Source organism: Vombatus ursinus, unplaced genomic scaffold, assembly GCF_900497805.2.
Source record: "Vombatus ursinus unplaced genomic scaffold, bare-nosed wombat genome assembly UNPS02014820.1, whole genome shotgun sequence".
Classification (NCBI taxonomy): domain Eukaryota; kingdom Metazoa; phylum Chordata; class Mammalia; order Diprotodontia; family Vombatidae; genus Vombatus; species Vombatus ursinus.
This window is the reverse complement of record NW_020954598.1, coordinates 19,154,636-19,176,334: the sequence shown is the minus strand read 5'-3', so window position 1 is coordinate 19,176,334 and position 21,699 is coordinate 19,154,636. Positions and strand designations below refer to the sequence as shown.

The 21,699-nt window shown below is 35.7% G+C and overlaps 1 protein-coding gene across 2 annotated transcripts in view; it reads right to left on the bottom strand.

Annotated features, from left to right (window-relative positions):
- Positions 1–21,699, bottom strand: part of SFMBT1 (Scm like with four mbt domains 1) — a 160,446-nt gene that overhangs the window by 61,934 nt on the left and 76,813 nt on the right. For both annotated transcript variants that reach the window (XM_027836939.1, XM_027836938.1), the window contains one exon: positions 10,238–10,395. In XM_027836939.1, coding sequence (XP_027692740.1) covers positions 10,238–10,265 — 28 coding nt within the window. In that variant the 5' untranslated portion in view covers positions 10,266–10,395. The remainder of the gene's footprint in view (positions 1–10,237; positions 10,396–21,699) is intronic.

The window sequence follows — 21,699 nt, the reverse complement described above, 5'->3', positions numbered from 1 at the left end:
TGCGGAGTTGAGAATAATACGTAGGCCACAAGTCTAGGTGAATTGGACGGTGGTGAGACCCTACACAGAAATAGGAAAGTCAGGAAGATGGGCAGTTGTAAGGGATAAGAAAAGAACTTTTAAATGGAAATAACAGAGTTACTTTCACTTCCTATTTGCAAAAGCCTCTTTTTAAGTCTTCCCACTTCCATTCTCTCCCTCTTCCTATTTATCCTTTATACTACTGACAGAATAATCTTAAACATACATCCAGACGTGTCTCTCACCTACTCAAAAACTTTCAGCAGCTCCCTACTGACAAAGATTAAAATTCAAACCTTTCCACAATCTATTGCTGCCCTGCATTTTTAGCCTCATTTTACACTCCTACCATCACTGGACTCTACTCTCTATCCAAACTGGACTACTTCCTAACCCCATGAATGCACAATGCCCTCTCCTCACCCCACCCCCAACACTATATTTTTAATTCTGTCTAATTTCATCAATACACTCCTAACTCAAGCCTTGGTGCCACCTCCCTCAGCCTCCTCTTCCCTTTGATTGAAGGGATGAGGGTGGAATACTAAATTCCCAAAGCCTTCCTTCACAGAAGGCAGAAATTGGACTTCCAGCTCACTTCATTTTCCATTTGCAGCTATGAATGGTTTCAATGGGTATCTCTTGGTGTCTGTCATCCCCCCACCCCAACTTTTCAACTTCCTTTTGTGTGTTGTCTTCGCCCATTAGATTGTAAGATCCTTGAAGAAAGGTACAATCTTCCTTTTTCATATTTATATCCCTGTGTTTACCATAGTCCTGGGCACACAGTAGGAGTTTAATATTTACTCAACTGATCACAGTATTTCCTCTGCATAGAATGCCTTCCCTCCCCTTCATTTCGTGGTAGTTTCCAACTTATCTTTTAAATATCCAGCAAACAACACTTCCTCTAGGAAGCCTTCCCTGATCTCACTGGTCAGTTATGATGTTCTTCCTCACACCTTAGACTGGATTTTGTTCTGTAACTAACAGAGTTATATAATAATGGAAAAAATATTACATCTGTCTGCATTGGCATCTTATTCCTGCCTCATCCCCATTATATCTCAAGCTCAGGAATTATAAGCTAAACTTTTGGCAGTGCTTATTACAATGCACATATACAAGAACCAAAGCTTGAAAGGACCTCATACTGTATCTAGTCCAACTGTTCCATTTAACAGATGGAATAACTGAGAGCTGAAGAAGTTGTGACTTTCCTAAGGTCACAGGTAGCAGATGAGAGATTCCATTAGAACTTGGGACTTTTCACTATGGCACCTAGGTGACACAGCAGATAGACTGTCAGGCTAGAGGCAGGAAGACTTGAGTTCAAATCCAGCCTCAGACACTTCCTAGTTGAGTGACCTTGGACAACTTACTGCGCTTCTATTGGCCTCAGTTTCCTCCTCAGTAAAGAGGGGTAATAACAGCACCTACTTCCCAGGGTTGTTGTGAGAATTAAGTGAAATAACAATTATAAAAAATAACTAATGATGCCTACTATAGTTCCTGGCACATAATAAGCACCATATAAATGTTAGCTATTATTATTACTATTATTATTGTTATATCATCCAATGTCATTCCATTATTCCATGCAATTTCTCTGATTCATTTAAAACTGGACTCAATTCACAAGAATTCAACTTGTATGAAATTTTTCAGAAATACATTTTTAGCACAAAAGACAACATACCTGTAATGATAAACCTATGATTCTTTAAGTTCCATTATCAGAATCATTTTGATCAACCACAGTTTAAGCCCAGGGAAACTACTGGCTGAATTCTATTAAGTCAGTCAGATTTGATTGAAATGATACCTAAAAAAAATCATTTCAGATTTCTTTCACATTCCAATTACCATTCTGAGTTTTTAAATTGTAGAAAAACATCTCAATTTAGCCAAAGTGGGTGTTTTATAGTGGGGTATATCTGATAACTTTCTGGAAAGAATGCTGGATTGGGAGTCAATGAAGTCCTGGCTTTGGCACTTTCTACTTGTGCAAATTTGGGCAAATCATTTAAACTACCTAGGCTTCAATGTCCTCAAACGTAAAATGAGGAGGTCAGACTCAATGACATCTGAGGTGCCTTCTGGTTCTAATTTTATCATCCTGTAACTATATATAATTATATTTCATTAAAATATCAAGGTCATGAGGTCATATTAAATTAAGACCACAAACAAAACGACCAAGTTCAATTTTAAAAACATGTAGAAAAGATAGAAGATGAATACACAATTGTTATTATAAAATTAACAATGAATGCCAAGGAAAACAAAGAGTACATTTTTAGCTATACAAAGGATAAAAGGAGCATCACAACCTATACACTCTCATTCCACTGAAGACACCAGAAGAGATGGTCATACACTTGATCTCCTAAGTCACAAGTGTTCTATCTCAACTATGTGTTTCACTCTGCATATTACATCATTCTGAATAGGAGTCTATAGTCATCACCAGACTGCCAAAGGGGTCCATAATGCAAAATAGGTGAGAATGTCTGGACTAGGATCCTAGAAGACTCTTGTCTCCACCCCATTGTCCCAGCTGGCTTCCACCCCTGGAATACTCTAACCCACCAACCATATCTCTTGGTTTCCCTGACTTCCTTCAAAACTTGGCTAAAACGTGACCTTGTGTGGTCACCCCTCTTAGAATTCTTTCCAACTACTCCATATACATATTTTATCAACTTAATTGTTGACATGTTATTTCCACCATTAGAATGTAATCTCCTTGAGGGAAGTGCTCATTTTTCCATTTCTTTGTATCCCCAGTGCTTACACAGTACCTAGCACAAGAACAAGTGCTTAATGACTTAACAAACTAATTTTTGCCTATTTTCCAGGCTAATTACACAGACTATCCCCTCAAAAATTAACCTCTGAATAAACAGACTTATCTGTTGTTGCCTGTACACAATATTTTATCTCTTCCTCCATGCCTTTGCACAGGCACTATGTCTGGAATGCTCCCCCTCCTTACCTTTGCATGTTGGAACTTTTATCTTCCCTTAAAGGCTCAACTCAAATGTCACCTCCTGGATCCCAAAATCACTGTTTTTATTTTGTATTTATTGGAGATTTGTCTATGAATGCATTGCATTTCCCCAATTAGAATGTCAGCTCCTGAAGTGAAGAGTGTCTCACTTTTTGTATATGGCATATAGTAGGTGCTTAGTAAATGTTTACAGATTGCTTGATTAAAGCACATGCAACACCGTTGATTGAGAAGTGTGGTACAGCGATAACGGATGGAGAAAGACGGAAATGACTGAACAGAGTCATTCTTAGTTTGGTCCTTTTTGTCTTGGCCAAGGAAAATGACCTTTGGATCAGCAAGTACAAAATAAAAATGGTTAGTAGTGAACTGAAGTTCAGGATAAGGAGATGAGAGTAAGACTAGGTCAACTATCTATCCCAGAAAGGCTTGGCAGAAATGATGGCTGACAAAGATGACAAGCAGTATATAAGGCCTGAAGGACAAATGATATATGAAACAGCAGAGAAGCTGTCAGATAAGCTTTGCCTGGACTCCAAATTCTGAGAAAATCCTAGAATGTATAATTAATAGTATGGTGTTGAGCATTTAGCAAACGCATCAGTGATCACTAAAGCACAATACGGTTTCAGGAAGAATAGCTCATTAAGAAAACCCTGTTGAGGACATTAGCCTGGTAGATCTGGGGAATGTGGTAGAAGTAGTTTACATAAATCTGAGCAAAATTCATGACAATTCAATTCAATAAACACATAGTATCTGCTATCCATACAGCACTATATTAGGCAATGAGAACACAAAGATCAAAAACGAAAGTAGTAATGTTCCTTGCTCTCAAGCAGTTTACATTTTAGTTGGGAATACAGGTAAAGAGATAGATTAAATCTATGATTAATATGTACAGGAAGAGCACTAAAAACTAAAGAGTAAAAAAAATCTTTAATTAAAAAAAAAAAACAACTAAGGGCATCAGGAAATGACTTAGGTAGGAGCTGAAACCTGAGCTAGGACTGGAAAAAAGTTTGGAGACTCTAAGAGGTAGAAATGAGAGGAAGGAGAACATTCTCGGCGCTGAAACCTATGAAAGGAGTTCAGGAACAGGAATAAGGCCAGCAATATAGTATATACATAAAAGGGAATAACTGTGAAACAATTCTAGAAATATAGGCAGCCTGTAAAGTTCACTCCATTTTATGGCCCTTCCTCAATCCCCACCAACATGATATTTTTGTTCAAACTGAGTTGAGAGTATATACCTAACTCCAGCTTTTGGACAGTCTAGTCCAGGGCTTAACCTGGGGTCCATGAACTTTTTTTTAAGGTTTTCATAACTTTATTTCAATAAAATTGGCTTCCTCTGTAATCCTATGTATTTACTTTATGCATTTTACAATAGTCTTCTAAGAAGGGGCAAATTATCAAAAAAAAGGTTAAGAACTCCTGGTCTAATTCTATCCTAATATCTTCATTTTAAAGTGGGAAGATTATTGGAGTAAGACTCAAAAGACCTAAACTTAAAAGCTGTATGATTTGGGACAAATCATTTAACATTTTGGGGTCTCATTTTCTTAGTCTGTAAAATGGGAACAATGGCTCCTGCCCACCATCCTTCACTAATACCCTCTGCTCTCTGATTGGAGGGCAGAGTCATGGGCTCCAGGACCTCCACTGAAGGAGGTGGCCCAGAACAATCTTCTCCCCATTTTCTACTAGTTCCACTGCTTTTGAACTTCTCTGGACTTCTGCATAATGCAGACACCCAGACAGCTTCTCATTGTCTGTGACCCTTCTCCATCACCCTCTCTCCCCCACCCCCAAGTCCTCTTACTTTTCTGCTTTATGTGTAGTCTTTACCAGTTAGATAGTAAGCTCCTTGAAGGCAGGGACTATCTTTTAATTTGTATTTGTATCCTCAGCTCTTAGCACAGTACCCGACACATAGTAGGAGCTTGATGAATGTATATGGGTTGTTTCAAGAATCAAATAAGAGAAAGGTTGTGAAAAGAGTAACTTTCTGGATCTCATAGCTTAAGTATTACATATCATAATTATTGGCATCTATTTCACACTGCATCAAACCAAGTAAGTTCTTCACAAAGTATCACTTCAGCCACATCAAACAAATAATGCAGGCAACATCTGGTACATTAATATTTTAAGATATACCACATTATAATGGTATCTGACAGAGTATACAGCTGTCATTTTTGCTGAACTATTTTTCTTTATTACATGTGAGCCAAGGGATTCTTATATTGCAAGAAATGAGCAAAGGCAAAATCAGGAAATAACTGTGATATTTTTTAAAAGGCACAAATAAGGCTTATTTTGAAAATACAGCATAAAACAACCAAAATACACGATACATATTTATTATAAATATTTCTTACATTATCAACTCTAGGTGAAATTCATTATAAAGTGGTCTAAGTACACAGTACAGTAATTTCTAGGGCTACCTGGAAATCTCCCTATCTTCAAGATCCAAAACTAAAAGTGGTAGGATTATTTGAAATTTCCTTATAATTTTAACCCCCTACAGAAAACCAATGGGTTCTACACATTTCCCCACAACATTTCCCAGCTACTCTTTCCTTACTTTTCTGCAAAGTAGGTTTTATTAACTGCAGGGATTTTACAGATTTGCCTTATACTAATCCACATCTACAGAGGTGCTGCTGGAATTAATCCTATCCAATTTTTACTTACACCTAATTAAATACTAGGAAACTATTTGCATAATTCAAGGAAACTCCGAGTTACGGTGTTATCATTAAAAAATATCTCAAAGCTGGAACTCTATACACTTAATTAGAAAGGGATCCAATGAAAGAGAATCCTAGAATTGGGAGCACATTTAAAAATGCCTCTATTCTACCTCCCTGCTTTCAGGGGGATGGATATACTTCAACTATACTAAGGCAATTTCTGATAAATGAAAATGTATTTCAAAAGGTGTCTAGGTTTTAAAATACCCAGTAATTTATAAACCCAGTCTCCAACTGTATTAATTTTTGTTAGGCTTATAGGTTCAATTACTTATAAATTGTTTTACCAAAAAGTAGACGTATTAATAGTTAAACAGTAAGTACGAATTCTAAGGCAGGTTGTCTTCTCCTAAAGTAGTTACTATTTAGAGTGTTATAAAATGTTTTTAGATGCCATGAGAGGCCTGAAATAGAAGTGAGAAGACCTGGGTTGGAAGTTCAGATTAGAATTATTAACTTACTCTATTATCAGATTACTCTGCCTCAGTTCCAAAGTATTATTACCAGGTACCTATTATTAATGTTTTTAAAAACTGCAAGCACTACCCTTACAGAAACATGTTTCCCAAAATGAAACTGAATAAACACATTAACATATAGTTGGAGGGAAAAAAGGTTCATTTCACAACAACTGGTTGATTTAACTCATCTGATAGTTGAAAAAAATTGGTTAAAAAAAAAAAACTACTCTTGTCATGAACATCTATCTGGACCAAAACCAAAATCTTTAAATCTCTGAATTTCATGTTCAAATGAGTAAGACACATTCAAAATCCATTTTTACTGAACACAATAAAAAACAAAGTATATTTCATATGGAAACACAGGTTTCCACAATATACTTCCATGAGATAACTGCAACTTCTCATTCATTCATTAAGCATTTATTAAGCGCCCACAATGAGACAGGCACAAAAATGAAACCATTCCTGCTTATGTTCTATTGGGGAAAACAATATGTACAACACAGAAAATTAAATACAAAATATATACAAATCAATTTTCAGGGGGAAAACATTGGCAAACAAGAGGATCAACCTCTACTTCTTAAAGGAGATGGCACTTGAGCTGAGCTTTAAAGAAAGACTAAAAAGTAGTGGGTGGTGAAAGAAGACTATTCAAAGCATGTGTAAAGGCATAGGTCAGTGTGACTGGAACATGGAATGCAAGAAGGTGAGTAATATGCAATAAACCTGGAAATGTAGGCTGAAGGCAGAAAATTAAAGGCTTTAAAAGTCAAAAAGAAGAGTTTGTATGTTATCCTAGAGGCAATGGGAATTACTTTAGCAGGAAAGTAACATGATCAAACGGGTGCTTTAGGAATAACACTTTAGCATCTGGGTAGAGAATGGACTGGAGAGGGGAGAGACTGCAGTGGAAAAGGGGTGGGAGAAGAAGAGTGGTTTAGATACTTTAGGAAAGAAGAGGAAGTTTGAACAGATGCCAAGAGAAGGTGACAGAGAATCAATCCAGCGGCCTTTTCTTAATTTTCACTCTCAACTCTCTGCAGCATCAACAGATAACACAGTTGATCACTCTCTCCTCCTTGATACTCTCTTCTCGCCAGATTTTTAGGACACCACTCTCTCCTGTTCTGCTCCTACCCATCTGAACACTCCTTCTCAGTTTCCTTTGCTGGATTTTCTTCCAGGTCACGCCCTCTAGTCATCAGTGTCCCACAGGGACCCTCTTCAGTTCTCTACACCACTGTACTTGGTGATCTCATCAGCTCTCATGGATTTAATTACCATCTCTATGCTGATGATTCCCAAATCTACCTATCCTGTCCTAGTCTATCTCCAATTCGGCATCTCCAATTGTCTTTCAGATGGATATCCAGTATATATCTTAAACTCAGCAAGTCCAAAGTGGAACTCATTATCTTTACCCTAAACCTACCCCTTCTCCTATGTTTCCTATCACAATATAGAGGACCACCACTCTCTCACTCCCTCAGGTTCCCAATCAGGTGTCAGCATTCACTCTTCTCTATCTCTTTCTTCATATCCAATCTTGTCAATCTGTCCTTTACAGCATCTCTCAAATATGACCCTTTCTTGGAGCAGATAGGTGCTGCAGTGGATACAGCACCACCGCTGGAGTCAGGAGAACCTGCGTTCTAATCTGGCCTCAGACCCTTAACACTTACTAACTGTGTGACCCTGGGCAAGTCACTTACCCCCACTGCTTCTCCAAAAACAAGCAAACACACAAACAAACAAAAAAATGACCCTTTCTCTTCTATGAGAGTATGAGTAGGCCCTCATCACCTCACACCTGGAGCATGCAAGAGCAAGCTGCTGGTGAGTTCCAACTTAAGAATCTCCCCACTCCAATCAATCCTCCATTCAGCCACCAAAGTGAGACAGACTGGGTCTAATCATGCCACCACCACCACCCACCCTGACTCAAACTCCAGAGGTTTCCTATTGCCTCCAGGATAAAATATAAAATGCTCTGTTTGACATCCAAAGCCCTTCATAACCTAGCCCCCTCCTACCTTTCTAGTCTTCTTATACCTTCCTCCCTGACACAAACTCTTCAGTCCAGTAAGACTGGCCTCCTGGGGGTGTTCCACAAAGAAGACACTTCATCTTTCAGCCCTGGGCATTTTCTCTGGCTGTTACCCCATTCCTGGAATGCTCTCCCTCCTCAACTTCACTGGATTTCTCTGACTTCTTTTAAGTGCCAATCAAAATCCCATCTTCCACAGAAAGTCCTTTCTAACTCCTCAACTCTAGTGCCTTTCCTCTGTTAATTATTTCTTGTTTATCCTTTACATAGCTTAGTTTGTATATTGTTTGTTGTCACCTCCATTAGAGCATGAGCTCCTTGAGGGCAGGCACAGTCTTTTGCCTTTTTTTTTTTATTCCCAACACTTAACACAGTGCCTGGCACATAGTAGGAGCCTAATAAATATTTATGAAATGGTTGGTTTGATTAAATATATCAGGGACGCATACATGAAAGTATACTTAACATTACATAATATTTATAGTAGCCCCAGTCAGCACAGTTAAATGACTTCTCACCAATGATATACAGCACAAAACAGAAATAATGAAGGTAGATGGGGTGGGAGTGATTCAAGGATGAAATCTTGAAAGTCACAGATAATAAGACAAGGAAGATACAAGGATAAAGAACCTTGTAAAGCTGAACTAGTTAACTAAAAGGTCAAGACTCTGAAGACAAACATTGAGGCCAGAACATGAACGATGGCACAAGAAAGAAGGAAGAGAGAAAAAAGTGACTAGAAGATTAAGGCAGACAATAGGTTTAGGATGGGTAAAATATAGTGAGAGACAGAAGGAGAAGAGGCTATGGTCAGATAAGGAATTTCAGTTATGAATAATAGAGGTGGAACACTTGCAGGTAATGAGATTAAACGTATGACCACCCCTGTTTGTAACTGCAGAAGTGACAGTAAACTCACAGAAAGCAAGACAACTGAAGTCCTCAATTACAAGAGTAAGGGATGGAAAAGAAATGAATACTGAGTCAGGCATTGAACTCCATGAGAAAAGAGAAAGAATGACCTGGGGGGTGACAGAAAATGGTCACCTGCACTTAAATATGGAGTTACATTTGAATGCAGTGACTCTTAATGAAGGAAAAGGTACTAAGTGATTGTTGTAGTGTAGAAAGTCTAGAAGCAGGTAGTTAGGAGCAAGAAGCATGCCTATGCTGAAATGGAATGAAGGAGTACATCATGTGAATTACGTAGAATAAGTAATTGAGAAGTTAGGGTATCTGAGGGAACAATACTATGAGTCTCGATGAGGGCAGGAGTGGGGCAAGAATGTGAACCAGACACTTAATTCACTGAGGAAGGAGTAACTGGATTTGGTGTCACTAGCTGAGAGATGACAAAAAACAGGCATTCTAACTAATTGGTTTAACTAAACCATGGCAGACTCATAACTAAAACTGACATTAAACACATTAAAGATTCTCATAACCACTTGAGACTGATCTGAATAGAAGCAGAGTTTAATTGGCAGAGCTAAAATTCAAACCCAGGTCTCTTGACTTCAATGCCAGGGCTTTTCCACTACACAACAATTTGTATTATTTTTATATTGGACAAGAGGAAAATATAGTAAAATAACATACTTGCTGTAGGTTGACTTGCTCTTATGCCCAAAAAATTTTCTTTTCCCAGAGGAAAAACACATCTGATGCATATAAAGTTTAACTTATTTTCATTACATAGCTATTTGTACTGTATAGGTTTATTTTGCTATTTTCCTTAAAATTACTAAGAATTAAAAGCGTACTTCTACTATACTATTCTGACTCTTTTCATTCACCATGCTGTACAATAATCATATGCCAAAAGACAGGGAAAAAAATTACACTGCACTATCTAGGCTCTATTTGATCATAAATGTTACCAAGAGAAAGCACTTTAATAGAGTGTTGATACTAATACCTGTGTCAAGCTGCTGTTCTCCGTTCATTTCCACAGCACGCAGACTATCTCCCTCAGACACAGGGACAGAAATTGTAAGACGCAGTCACCATCTGATGCTAATAGGTAGCTCTCTAGCTTCTGATCAGCAGACATCCATATTGGTTTAAGTGAGAATGCTGAAAAACAAAAAGGTTTAAACAAGGTGAAGTCCTAAATCTGCTTTATCAGATATCAATGAAAAAGCATTTAATAAGCTCCTACTATACACCAAGAAATTCCAGGTAACCTGTCTTTCTAACTTATTAACCATTACACTCCTACACTATGTTCTGGCCTTATCTTAATTTCTTATACACAACACTTCATATTCCATCTCTCTGACTTTGCATTGGCTGCCCCTCGTACTTAGAGCATACTTTTAACTACCATATCGAGTTCCCCATCTCACAACATAGTTCTGACACCACCATCTATAAGATGCTCTTTCTGATCTCATCCCCCAACTGCTTGTGCCCTTGCTCACTATCCCAAATTCATTTTTTATGTATCTATTCTATATATGTATGTGTGTGTATACATATATATGGTGTTTCAAAAGTCTCCATGCAATTTTAAGCAATTAAAGCTTAATACATATAGATGGATATGTATAGACATGTGTGTATATGTGTGTGTGTGCATATATATGTATACATATGGAGAGAGTGAAAGAGAGAGAATGTGTGTATGTGTGTGTGGGGGGGTATGTGTAGTCTCTTACAGTAGAATGTAAGCTCCCTGAAGAGAAGGGTCTGTTTCATTTTTGTCTTTGTATTCTCAATACCTAGAATTTCTTGGTGCATAAAAATGGAAAGAGTTCCATTCGTGGTATGTTAAGTTTAAGATGCCTCTGGTATAATCAGTTTGAAATGTCCAATATTAAGTTTGTGGTTTAGGAATGGAGCTCAACAGAGAAACTTAGGCTAGAGAGGTAGATCTGTGAGCCATCTGCAGAAGGTGATAATTAAACCCCTGGGTGCTGAGTTCATAGAGAGAATACTGCTAGAGAAAGCCTAAGACACATCCGTCTTCAGGTACACCCACAGTTATGGGTAATATGAACAATCTTTTCATTCTAATTTAAAATTTAAAAAAAAACACCAAATACAGTTGTTTACAATACATCTTTTCTTCCGGGAGATTTCTGTTATCAGGACCAGTCAGATCTCAGTTTTTGAACAGACTTTTGTATCAGATTTCTGAGTGTGAGACCTCTCTGCCTAAAGCAGCCACAAAGAACATATACTGACAAAACTTACATTTTTAAATATAATCAAATCTGCCTAACAGATTAGTAAATCAAATCTAAACTACAAATATCAATTCAGTAACAAATATCATGGCTGAGACTACAAATCAAGATCATCAACAACCTCAGTTTCTACTCATTTTCTTTCTGAAAAATTTCACATTTTGTTGCTATGCCAGAGGTGATAATTAAGATACACTCCATTTACCTGGAACTCAGCTAACAAGCAACCTCACCCATCTGGAAAATAGCCAAGAAATACAGAAGGAAAATCCAAAGAGAAGCTACAGAATCTATTTTATTCAAGGGACAAGGGGGACCTCAAGCCCACACTCAGTTTTTTTTTTACTTTTGCTTTACACATAATTCTAACAAGGTCATGATCTTGTTTCAAAGTCACAACTAACTGAAATGAACAGTTTAGGAGAGATTCTATTATAGGTAGGAACTCTGACATCAGCAAGAAATCACCACTTACTGATATGGCAAAGAACAGGGGGAAAAGGCCACGAAAAAAAAAAAAAGAACAAGAACTGAATACGCAGAGTTGCTCAAGGGCACAAAACTCTACAGACCTCAACAGCTACTGAGGAGCAGTACAATAGTTAATGTCTGTAAGAACAATCCATTGTCTACCCTGGCAGACACCTAACCTTGGTGGAAGATGGATGATGATCCAACAAGGAAGACAGAAGCAGTGGCAGAAGACAGTAAGCAAAGGACTGAGAGCAGAGTCATAGTAATCTAGGAAGGAAGAGTGAGGACTCAACAAATACAACGGGATTTAGCAGTTAAGACATCCCCACTAACTTCTGAGACAAAGTTTCATTGGAGGATTAGGCTAGATTATAGGGTGCTGAAAAGGGGGGGGGGGGGGCGTAAAGGAAGAGGAGGAAGCAAACAGTCCTAAAAAGATTTCACAATGTTTCACAAGTTTCACAACGAAAGAGAAAAAAGACATAGGATAAAACTTGAAAGGGTAGGAAGGTTTTTATTGTTTTAAGGATAAGGAGAAATGTGGGCTTATTTGTGGACAGTGAAAAAAAAGCCAGCAGACAGGAAGATAAACCAAGGCAGAAAGAAAAAGGATGCAGTAGAACGGGTAAACCCTGGAAAAGCCAGTCAGACAGTCAACAAATATTTATTAAATGTTTCGTATGGACCAGGCACTCTACTAAGAGAAAGGTAAAGGAAAAGTAAAGGATCACTTCATTCCCTGGGACTTTAGTAAAAGAAGAGAAGTTTGGTGAGGGCTAGAACGGTTTTGATTGCTTTGGATAATTTTTTTGAATTCTGAATTTAAACACCCCCCTCCCAAAAAAAAGCCTGACTATATTTCCATGTACAAAGTAGAACAAAATAGACTATTATATGTGAAATCACAAGTGCCTATTTATTAAAAACAGCTTTCTTGGTAGAAACTTTCTGAGGTCCAGAACTGGGAGATGAGGGAAGTCATTATGCATGATCTTGATTTTCTCAGCCAAGTAGGAAGCAGGGTTAAGTAGAGAGATACAGAAATGGTTATCAGTGGCTTGAGAATATAGGAAGTTTGGAATAGCTTCTTTGGGGACTTTGATAGAGATGAATAATGATTATAATATAGCCATCAGGGCCCAATTAAGGTTAGATAATGTGAATTTATAACAGATCCAGTCATTATTTTTTCAGTATTCTGTCAATCTTTTACCTTGGATCATTCTCTCCATTGGCCTAGTGTTTTCCTTTTTTTGAGATGCTGAAAAGATAAAGGATCAAGGAAGTCAAGGGTGGAGGACAGTGTCTTGTTGAATCAATTAATGATAGGGTTGAGAGAGTGAAGGGCAGAAATGAGACCAGAATGGCAGAATAAAGATGATGAGCTGAGAGAAAAGAGGAGGATGAAGATAAAGAATAAGTTTAGGACAAATAAGTAGACTGAGAGGAACAGAATGACAGAAGACTGTGAGCAGAAAGGAGAATTTCAGAGTTCAAAATCTTGGAAAAAATTTGGATGATGATGAGGTGTGTAAGATACAATCACAACCTGTGGGTAACTAAGTAAAGATGTAGATATGGCAACTGAGAATGTTAATGACCTAGGATGGCAGACAGGTCAAAGGATGAAAGCTTGAAGAAATGTAAAGGGTTTTTTTAGGATGGAGACTCAAGCTTCCCTGTGAATATTAATAATAAGGGCAGGTGTGAGAATGGAAAGGTTTGTAAGCTACATAATGAACTCATAAAGTTAATTTTCATATAGCAAAGCTAACCTTTCAATTTATTTCGCATGTAGTCTTGACAGTTTATCAGTACAGATGTTCAATATTTGATTTTGATAGGTTTTAAAACAGAGGGTAGAGGGGCAACTAGATGGCAAATGGACAGAGGATGGGCCTGGAATCAGAAAGACCTGAATTCAAATGTAACCTCGGACACTTTCTAGCTACATGACCCTAAGCAAGTTTTAGCACAGTGCCAGGTACATAGTAAGTGCTATATAAATGTTAAGATACTAGCTATAGCTATTCTTTATGAAATAAATACAAACACTAATTACTCATAGGACCTACTGGGGCAATGTGAACATATTTTCTAAAGAAAGAATTTTTTTTCCCCCTAACGGAGCTTTCAGGCTAAAACAAATTCCCACACTAGGCAGTACAAACTCAGGTTTTACAAGGCTCAAATCTGAGATTAAAGCATCATCACCTAGACTGTAAGCAACGAGACATTGGTTCATTACCTTAATAGAACCAAGAGAAGTAAACTGATGAAGCCATTCAGTTGTGAAACATCTGTTAGATCTGTCTCTTTATTGCCAGACTGTTTTGTCCTTTTATGCAGTGGAAAAAACAGTAAAGTGTCTAGATCTGGTTTATGGAAATTTAATTCACTTTCATTTATACCCTTTTATCAGTTTATATAAAGCAGTTTTATTGTCTTCCTTTATTTCACACTGGTTTATCAGTTCATTTTGGTATTATATTTCCTCTTTTAGTGTCCAAAAAATGTTATTTTATTTTTTTGATGAAATTCTTCCAAAATAATACTGACTTGTCACGTAATTGTTACTTAAATGGATCCTTTTTTACTTTCACAGCTCATTATAGATATTGTCAAATAGCTAAATCCCTAAATTTATTTCGTTATTTGAAAGATTAATAAACAACATTGATTTTGAAGAAAGGGATAGAGGAAGTAGAAAGATGAGTTGTAGTAACATAGATACTTAAAGACTACTCCACAGACCCAAACACCTAAAACAATACTAGTGACAAGAAAATAAATAACCTAAATGGACAAGTCAAATTTTAATATTCAAGCAGAGAATCCTCCAAATAAGCCCAAAACATAATAAACAAATTGAGCAAATGTTCTCTTTTTTCAGCTTTGGAGGATATATTTTATTGTGCATTCTTTTTTATTATTTATTTAGCTGTATTTTTTTTTTTTTTAGTGAGGCAATCAGGGTTAAGTGACTTGCCCAAGGTCACACAGGTATTATGTGTCAAGTGTCTGGTCTGGGGCCGCATTTGAACTCAGGTCCTCCTGACTTCAGGGCCAGTGTTCTATCCACTGCGCCACCTAGCTGCCCCTTTAGCTGTATTTTTTTAAAGAATATGATCAATTTAACACAGTTTCAAAGTTGGCTGGATTGTTTGTATCTCTCTAGAGTTCCTTTTATTCTCTTCTATGCATTAAAAAAAACAATATTTCTTCTTTTCTGCTTTTTTTTCTCATCACTATCACTACCTCTAACCCCCCTAATAACCTCCCCTCCTTTCAAAAAAAAAAATCCTGAGCAGAACTTTAAAAAATCATATATTAAGGAGATCTGAGTTGCAAAGTCAGTTAATATTTTTATCGCAGCAACAAAGCAGAAAAGAACCTGCAAAAAATGAGGAGAGGGTAGAATGAGACTTCAAATACAATAACATGGCAATGGGAGAGAATAAAAAGCTCAACTTTGGTGTTCTAGAAACGCTAACCTTCTCAGAGGACACAGGAAAAAAAAAAGTAATGTGCAAGTATACAGACTACAAGTACAAGAATAAAATTTATAAGAACCTAGAAGAACACAAATAAGGAGAACAAAGTAAATAGACACATCTTCAGAAAAAGCACCATAAGAAAATCTTAAGTTAAGAGATTACATAGAATTTGGGGACAGAGGATAGAATTTTTGAATCATACTCTTTTCTGGGAAAAAAAATGAAAGGGCCAAAAGACAAGAAATAAAGAGAACAAAAAAGGAACTAGTTAAATAAATCAAAGAACTTGGGATAGGGAAGGTAAAAAAGAATAGATGAAAAGCCTGTGTGAATCAATCAAAATTGAATTAGTATAGCAAAACAAATTTCAGGGGACAACATGATTATTAAAAGAGTAAAGATGTAAAAATCAGTACAAAGGAAACAAATGGAAGAAATTACAAAACTTGAAAGTATTCTCTTACATATCAATGGATTAAGTAACTCAATAAAATAAAAAAGAATAGCAGAAGATATAAGAAATCAAAACCAAATAAAGCGCTACACACTACAAAAACATCTAAAAAAAGACACATACAGAATGAAAATGAAAAGCCAGAAACAAAATTTACTGTCAGGCAATTCAAAGAACATAAATTACAAAAATGCTAATAGATAAGGCAAAAAGAAAAATTCACAATGTCAAGAGAAATAAACTTTATTTAAAGGCAAGACAGGCAATGAAACAATATTATTATTGACCGCATATACACCAAATGACATTGCAGTTAAATTTATAAAGGAAAAGCTAACTGAATTTTAGGACATATATAATATTATAGGAAATTTTAATGTTCCTCTCTCAGAGTTAGATAAATCTTACAAAATAAAAAAGAAAATAAAGAATTCAGCAAACTATAGTATATTATGAATAGGAATAATAAATATATTCACACACATTTTTTTCTTAGTATACCTTTTTAAAAAGGTTTTTAAAGATTCAGGGCTTAGAAAAAAGGAATAATAAATGTAAAAAAGCAGAAATATCAAACTTAAATATTGAATATAATCCTTTATGAATTACAGCATATTTAAAATGAGCACAGGGAACACAAGCTATATATACATAAATGTGTATATAAAGAAACTAATATGAATAAAAAGAGCCTCAAAAAAATCAGAAACAATAACTATGAAAAAGAAAATAACGACTAGACAACATATCAGAATTTGGGTGAAGTTAAAGCAGTGCTCAAAGAAAAAAATTATATCTGAAAAAATGCAACAAAAGATAAGCAACCTGAACATGCAACTAAAAAACTAGAAAATCAACAAACCCAAAAGAAATATAAAAGAAATCTTGAAAATTAAGAGGAACAGATAAAATAGAAAACAAAAATATTAAACAACAAAAGATAAAATTAAGAATTGGAATTCTATTAAAAAAAAGAACTTTGTTAAACCTTTAGTACATCTGATCCTTAAAAAAAAGGGCAGGAAAATCAAATTACCAGATAAAGTTAATTTACAACAAAGAGGAAATAAGCAGAATTATTTGAACTTACTAGACAAAATTCAGCACTAACAAAACAGAATTTAAGAGAATTGATGATTTTCTACAAAACTGTGAAATAACCAAATTTACAAAACACGGAATAAAGTTCTTAAATAATTCAATTTAAGAAAGTGAAATTGAATAAGCCATACAAGAACTACTAAAGAGGAAGGGGTAAGGGCAATCCCTGGTCAAGATGGATCTGCAAATGAATTATGTTTAAAGAGCAATTAATATGTATGCTAACCTATGCTACAAAAATCATTCTCAATAACTGAGAAGAAAAGCACACTTGCCAAAATCCTTTATGAAAGATAAATGTGATCCTAATGCCTAAAAAAGGGATGAATAAAGCAAAGAAAGAATTCCAGATCAGTATCTCTACTGAAATGTGATATAAAAATTGGAAATAAAATCCTAGCCAAAAGACAATACAGAAATAGGTTGTTTTTTTCTTTTTAATTACACTGGCCAAAACAGATATGAGGAATTACAAGCATGGATCAACATTAAGAAAAGAATTAGCATAATCATATTTCAAACAAAAATAACAAAAACCACATAATTATACCTATAGAGATGCAGAAAAGGCCTTTGACAAATAAAAAACAAACAAACATTCATTTATGTTAAAAACCTTAAAAACATAGGCATGGAAAAGTACTTTTTAATGTGATTTTTAAAAAGTATCTCCTAAAACATAGAAGCTGTCATTTGCTATGGAGATTTAATAGAAACTACCCCAATAAATATAAGCCTTAGCAAAAAAAAAAGTCATCTGTCCTTACTAACCTGGCATGGTCCTAGAAATGCTATGGATAGCAACAAGAAAAAAAATTAAAGATATAAACATTGGTAAAGATGAGACAATTTATCTCGAATCAGCAAAGTTTCAGTAAAGTAGCAGGGTCCAAAATAAACACACAAAAATCATCACCATTTCTATTCAGCACTAACTAAAGAAAAAGAGGAAACAATAGAAAAAAATCCTACATTAAAATGTTCAAAAAACCTATATTATTTTACCAAGACACATATTATAACACTCTCTTTAAAGAAATAAAAACTTATGTAACTGAAAGTAAATTAATTGCTCATGGTTGAGCCACAACTAATATAAAATTGATATTACCTAAACTAATAAAAAGAGTCCATGATGGCACAAGTGCCTTGCACACATTTAATAAATGTTTGCTGACTTGTCTTGGCATTCAAGACTTCCTACTGAAATCTGGTGCCACTCACATTAATCTCCAGCTTTATTTCATACTACAACCTTCTATGTTACAGGGAAGGGAAAAGAATAGTAGCTTGTATAAGACACAGAGGTGGGAAATGACAGAACATTATGTGTGGAGTACAGCAAACAGGCCAGTTTGCCCGTAAGGTGGCCTATGTCAGCTAAAGTGCCCCTTCCTCCACAAGATTTATCCTGATTCCCCCTTGCCAATACGCCATCCCCCTCTATAACATTTTATAGTAATTTAGTGTATGTTTTGTATCTTATCTCTGTGTTGTTTTTCCCCAGTAGACTATAATCTTCTTGAGGGCAGGGAATGTTATGGTTTTCTACTCATGTCCCCAGCACCTAAAACCATATGTGTTACACATAATCAGTTCTTGGGTTGAAGCAGTCAAGGAGGTCACTGGATGACAAGACGTGTTAGTGATATAGCAACAAAGTTAGATCATGTCTTGGCTTTTAAAAAGTCAAAAGACTGGTTAAAAAACAGCAAAGTTGATTAGTGGGACATATTAGAAACACAAGACCCAGAAGCAAATGAATATAGTAGCATAGTGTTGGATAAATCCAAAGACCCCAAATACTGCAGAAAGTTACTATTTGACAAAAATTACTGGTAAAACTGGAAAGCAGTCTGGCAGATATTATAAACCAATACCTAAAACCATATACCTCAATAAGTTCCAAATGGACAAATGATCTATATACAAAAAGTCACTTCATGAATATATTAGAGGAACAAGTTAGGAGAAATCTATTGCAACTATGGAGAGGAAAAGAACTCCTAGAGAAACAAAGGATAGAGAGGATCAAAGGAGATAAATGAGGCAATTTTGTTTACATAAAATTGAAAGACTTTTGCACAAATAAAAATGCCATTAAAATTAGAAGGGAAGTAACTATAAAAAATATTTTCAGAAAGTTTCTCTCATAAAGGGCTGATATCCAAAACATATAGGGAACTGAGTCAAATATATAAGAATAAGAGTTACTCCCCTATAGATTACGGGTGAAAGGGTAAAAACTGGCATTTCTCAAAAATGGAAAACCAAGTTATTAACAACCACATGGAAAACTCTTGAAATTACTAATAAAAAGGTGCAAATTAACATAACTGACAGTCCTCCATACATCCTTCAGATTGGCAAAAATGACAGAAAGCAAGAATGTGACAGTTGTTGGAAGGAGCTAAGAAAAGAGAAGGATCCATGGGAGGACAGGCACACTATGCATTGCAGCTGGAGCTATGAATTGGTTCAACCATTTTGGAAAACAATTTGGATCTATGTTCAAAAAGTAGCTAAACTGTGTGTCCTCTCTGACTCAGTGATAAAACTACTAGGCTTACACTCCAAAGAGGATCAAAGGGAGAGTGAAAGGATGCATATGGACAAAAATATCTATAACAGTTCTTTTATGGTAGCAAAGAACTGAAAATAAATGACAGTGCTCATAAATTGAGAAATGGTTGAACAAATTATGGGGATAGGCGTGTGTGTGTGGGTGTGTGTGTGTGAAAGAGACAGACAGACAGACAGACAAAGAGACAGAGAGAGACAGAGAGAAAGAAAGAAAAAATACCACAGACACATCTGGAGAAACCTGAGAGGACTTGTATGAACTCATGCAATGTGCAATAGTCAAGATAACAATTTATACAACTGTAATTACAGTATTGTAGCGTAAAACAACTGTGAAAGACTTAAGAACTTAATCGATGCAGTGATCAACCATGACTCTAGAGGAATTATGATGAAGCATGCTTGCCACCTCACTATCAAAGTGATAACTTAGAGGTGAAAAATGTGACGTTTTCAGACAGCCAATTTGTACATTTGTTTTGCTTGACTATGCTTATTAATTACAGGGGAGGGTCTAAATCTTTTTAGAGGGGGGATACTTGAGAGGCAGTGAGGTGCTAGGAATAGCAATGCAAAAAAGGGGAAAAGGATGACAAAAGCATCAAATAATTTAAAACAATTAAAGAAGAGAACAGAACAAATTTAAAGGGAAACAGACAAGTGTGACAGCTTAGGAACTACCTTGCTGAATATATTTCTATTCTTTAAAAGCTGCATGTAATAGAGATCCATAGTTTCATGTTCAATATTCTAATTTTCTTTGTATATAGAAATGCTCATTTGTCAAATTCAGAATAAAATACAAATCATTTTAAAAATTCAAGGGATAACATATAAAAAGGGATATTCATATTCACATTCATATTCATAAAGGGACAACATATCCAAGAGAAAACATAAATAAAAATTCAGTGACAACAACACTGAAGATTATCTACAGGTTGAGAACTACTTTGGAAAAAGGCTGCTTCAACCTTTGACTCAATCATTAATTTTGCAGAAAGACTGTAATGAAGTCATGTAATTACATATCCTTCCATCTACTTTTATGAGGAAATATTTTAAGTAAATGGAAATCTTGAAGGGTTAAGTTTCAATTATGAGGATAATTTAGCATTCCAGGTGCTTCATTCCTTTAAAGTGCCAGATAAATGAGGTATTAATATAGTTTTGTTATATTTTTATATCATATGATCTTAATTTGAATTTGTGTTTAATCTGTCTTCAATATCCCTCAATTAAATATGTGAAAAGGAAGATATCTAATGAGGAAAAGAGAGTAAATGTATTATCTTGGTTTCTTTCCTTTATGGAAAGTGTCTTACGTGAACTAATGCAAAATGACGTAAGTGGCAGCAAGAAGACAATACATACAGACCCACAAAAATATGAATGGGAAGAACGATAAAATATAACTGAACTTATGCAAGAGATGAAAAGATTTACTTTCCTCCTCAATTCTTTGAAGACAGAGGGGAATATGGGTGTAAAATGATTCATATGCTATCAGACACCACCAATGTGTTGGTTTTTTGTTTTTGTTTTTATCTTTGTTACAAGTGAAGCCTTGCTGAGGGAAAGGTATGTCTAGGGAAAACGTTATTAAAAGTTTATAAAGATTTCAATTTAATTTCTTGGTCACTGATAAGTACCTTTTCAATGAAACTGTAAGATTTTCTACTTGGAGCACTATCACTTGACTTAGAGCCCTGAGCTCCTTAGGGGTATTTGTTTTTAAAATAAATGGGTATGAAGTAAAAGTGGGACTCCAGGAGATAAATGTAAAGAGGGAGCACTTCCCAAACATGTGAGACAGCCAGTGCAAAGATACAGAGCAAGAATATTATAGACTTTGTGTGGAGAGCTGATCGAAGAAAGGTACAGCTAGATCATCTCAGAGTTTAAGAGTGGGAACAATGGCCAATGATCTTGGACAGCATAGATGTTCTTACTGCTCTCTGATACAAACCAAGGTGACACTATTTTCCATTTGTAAAAATGGAAGCCCTTGACAGTTGTATCAAAACCTTTGAACAGCTGGCTAAGATCTTAAGTACTCAATTACAGTGTTCTGGCCTGC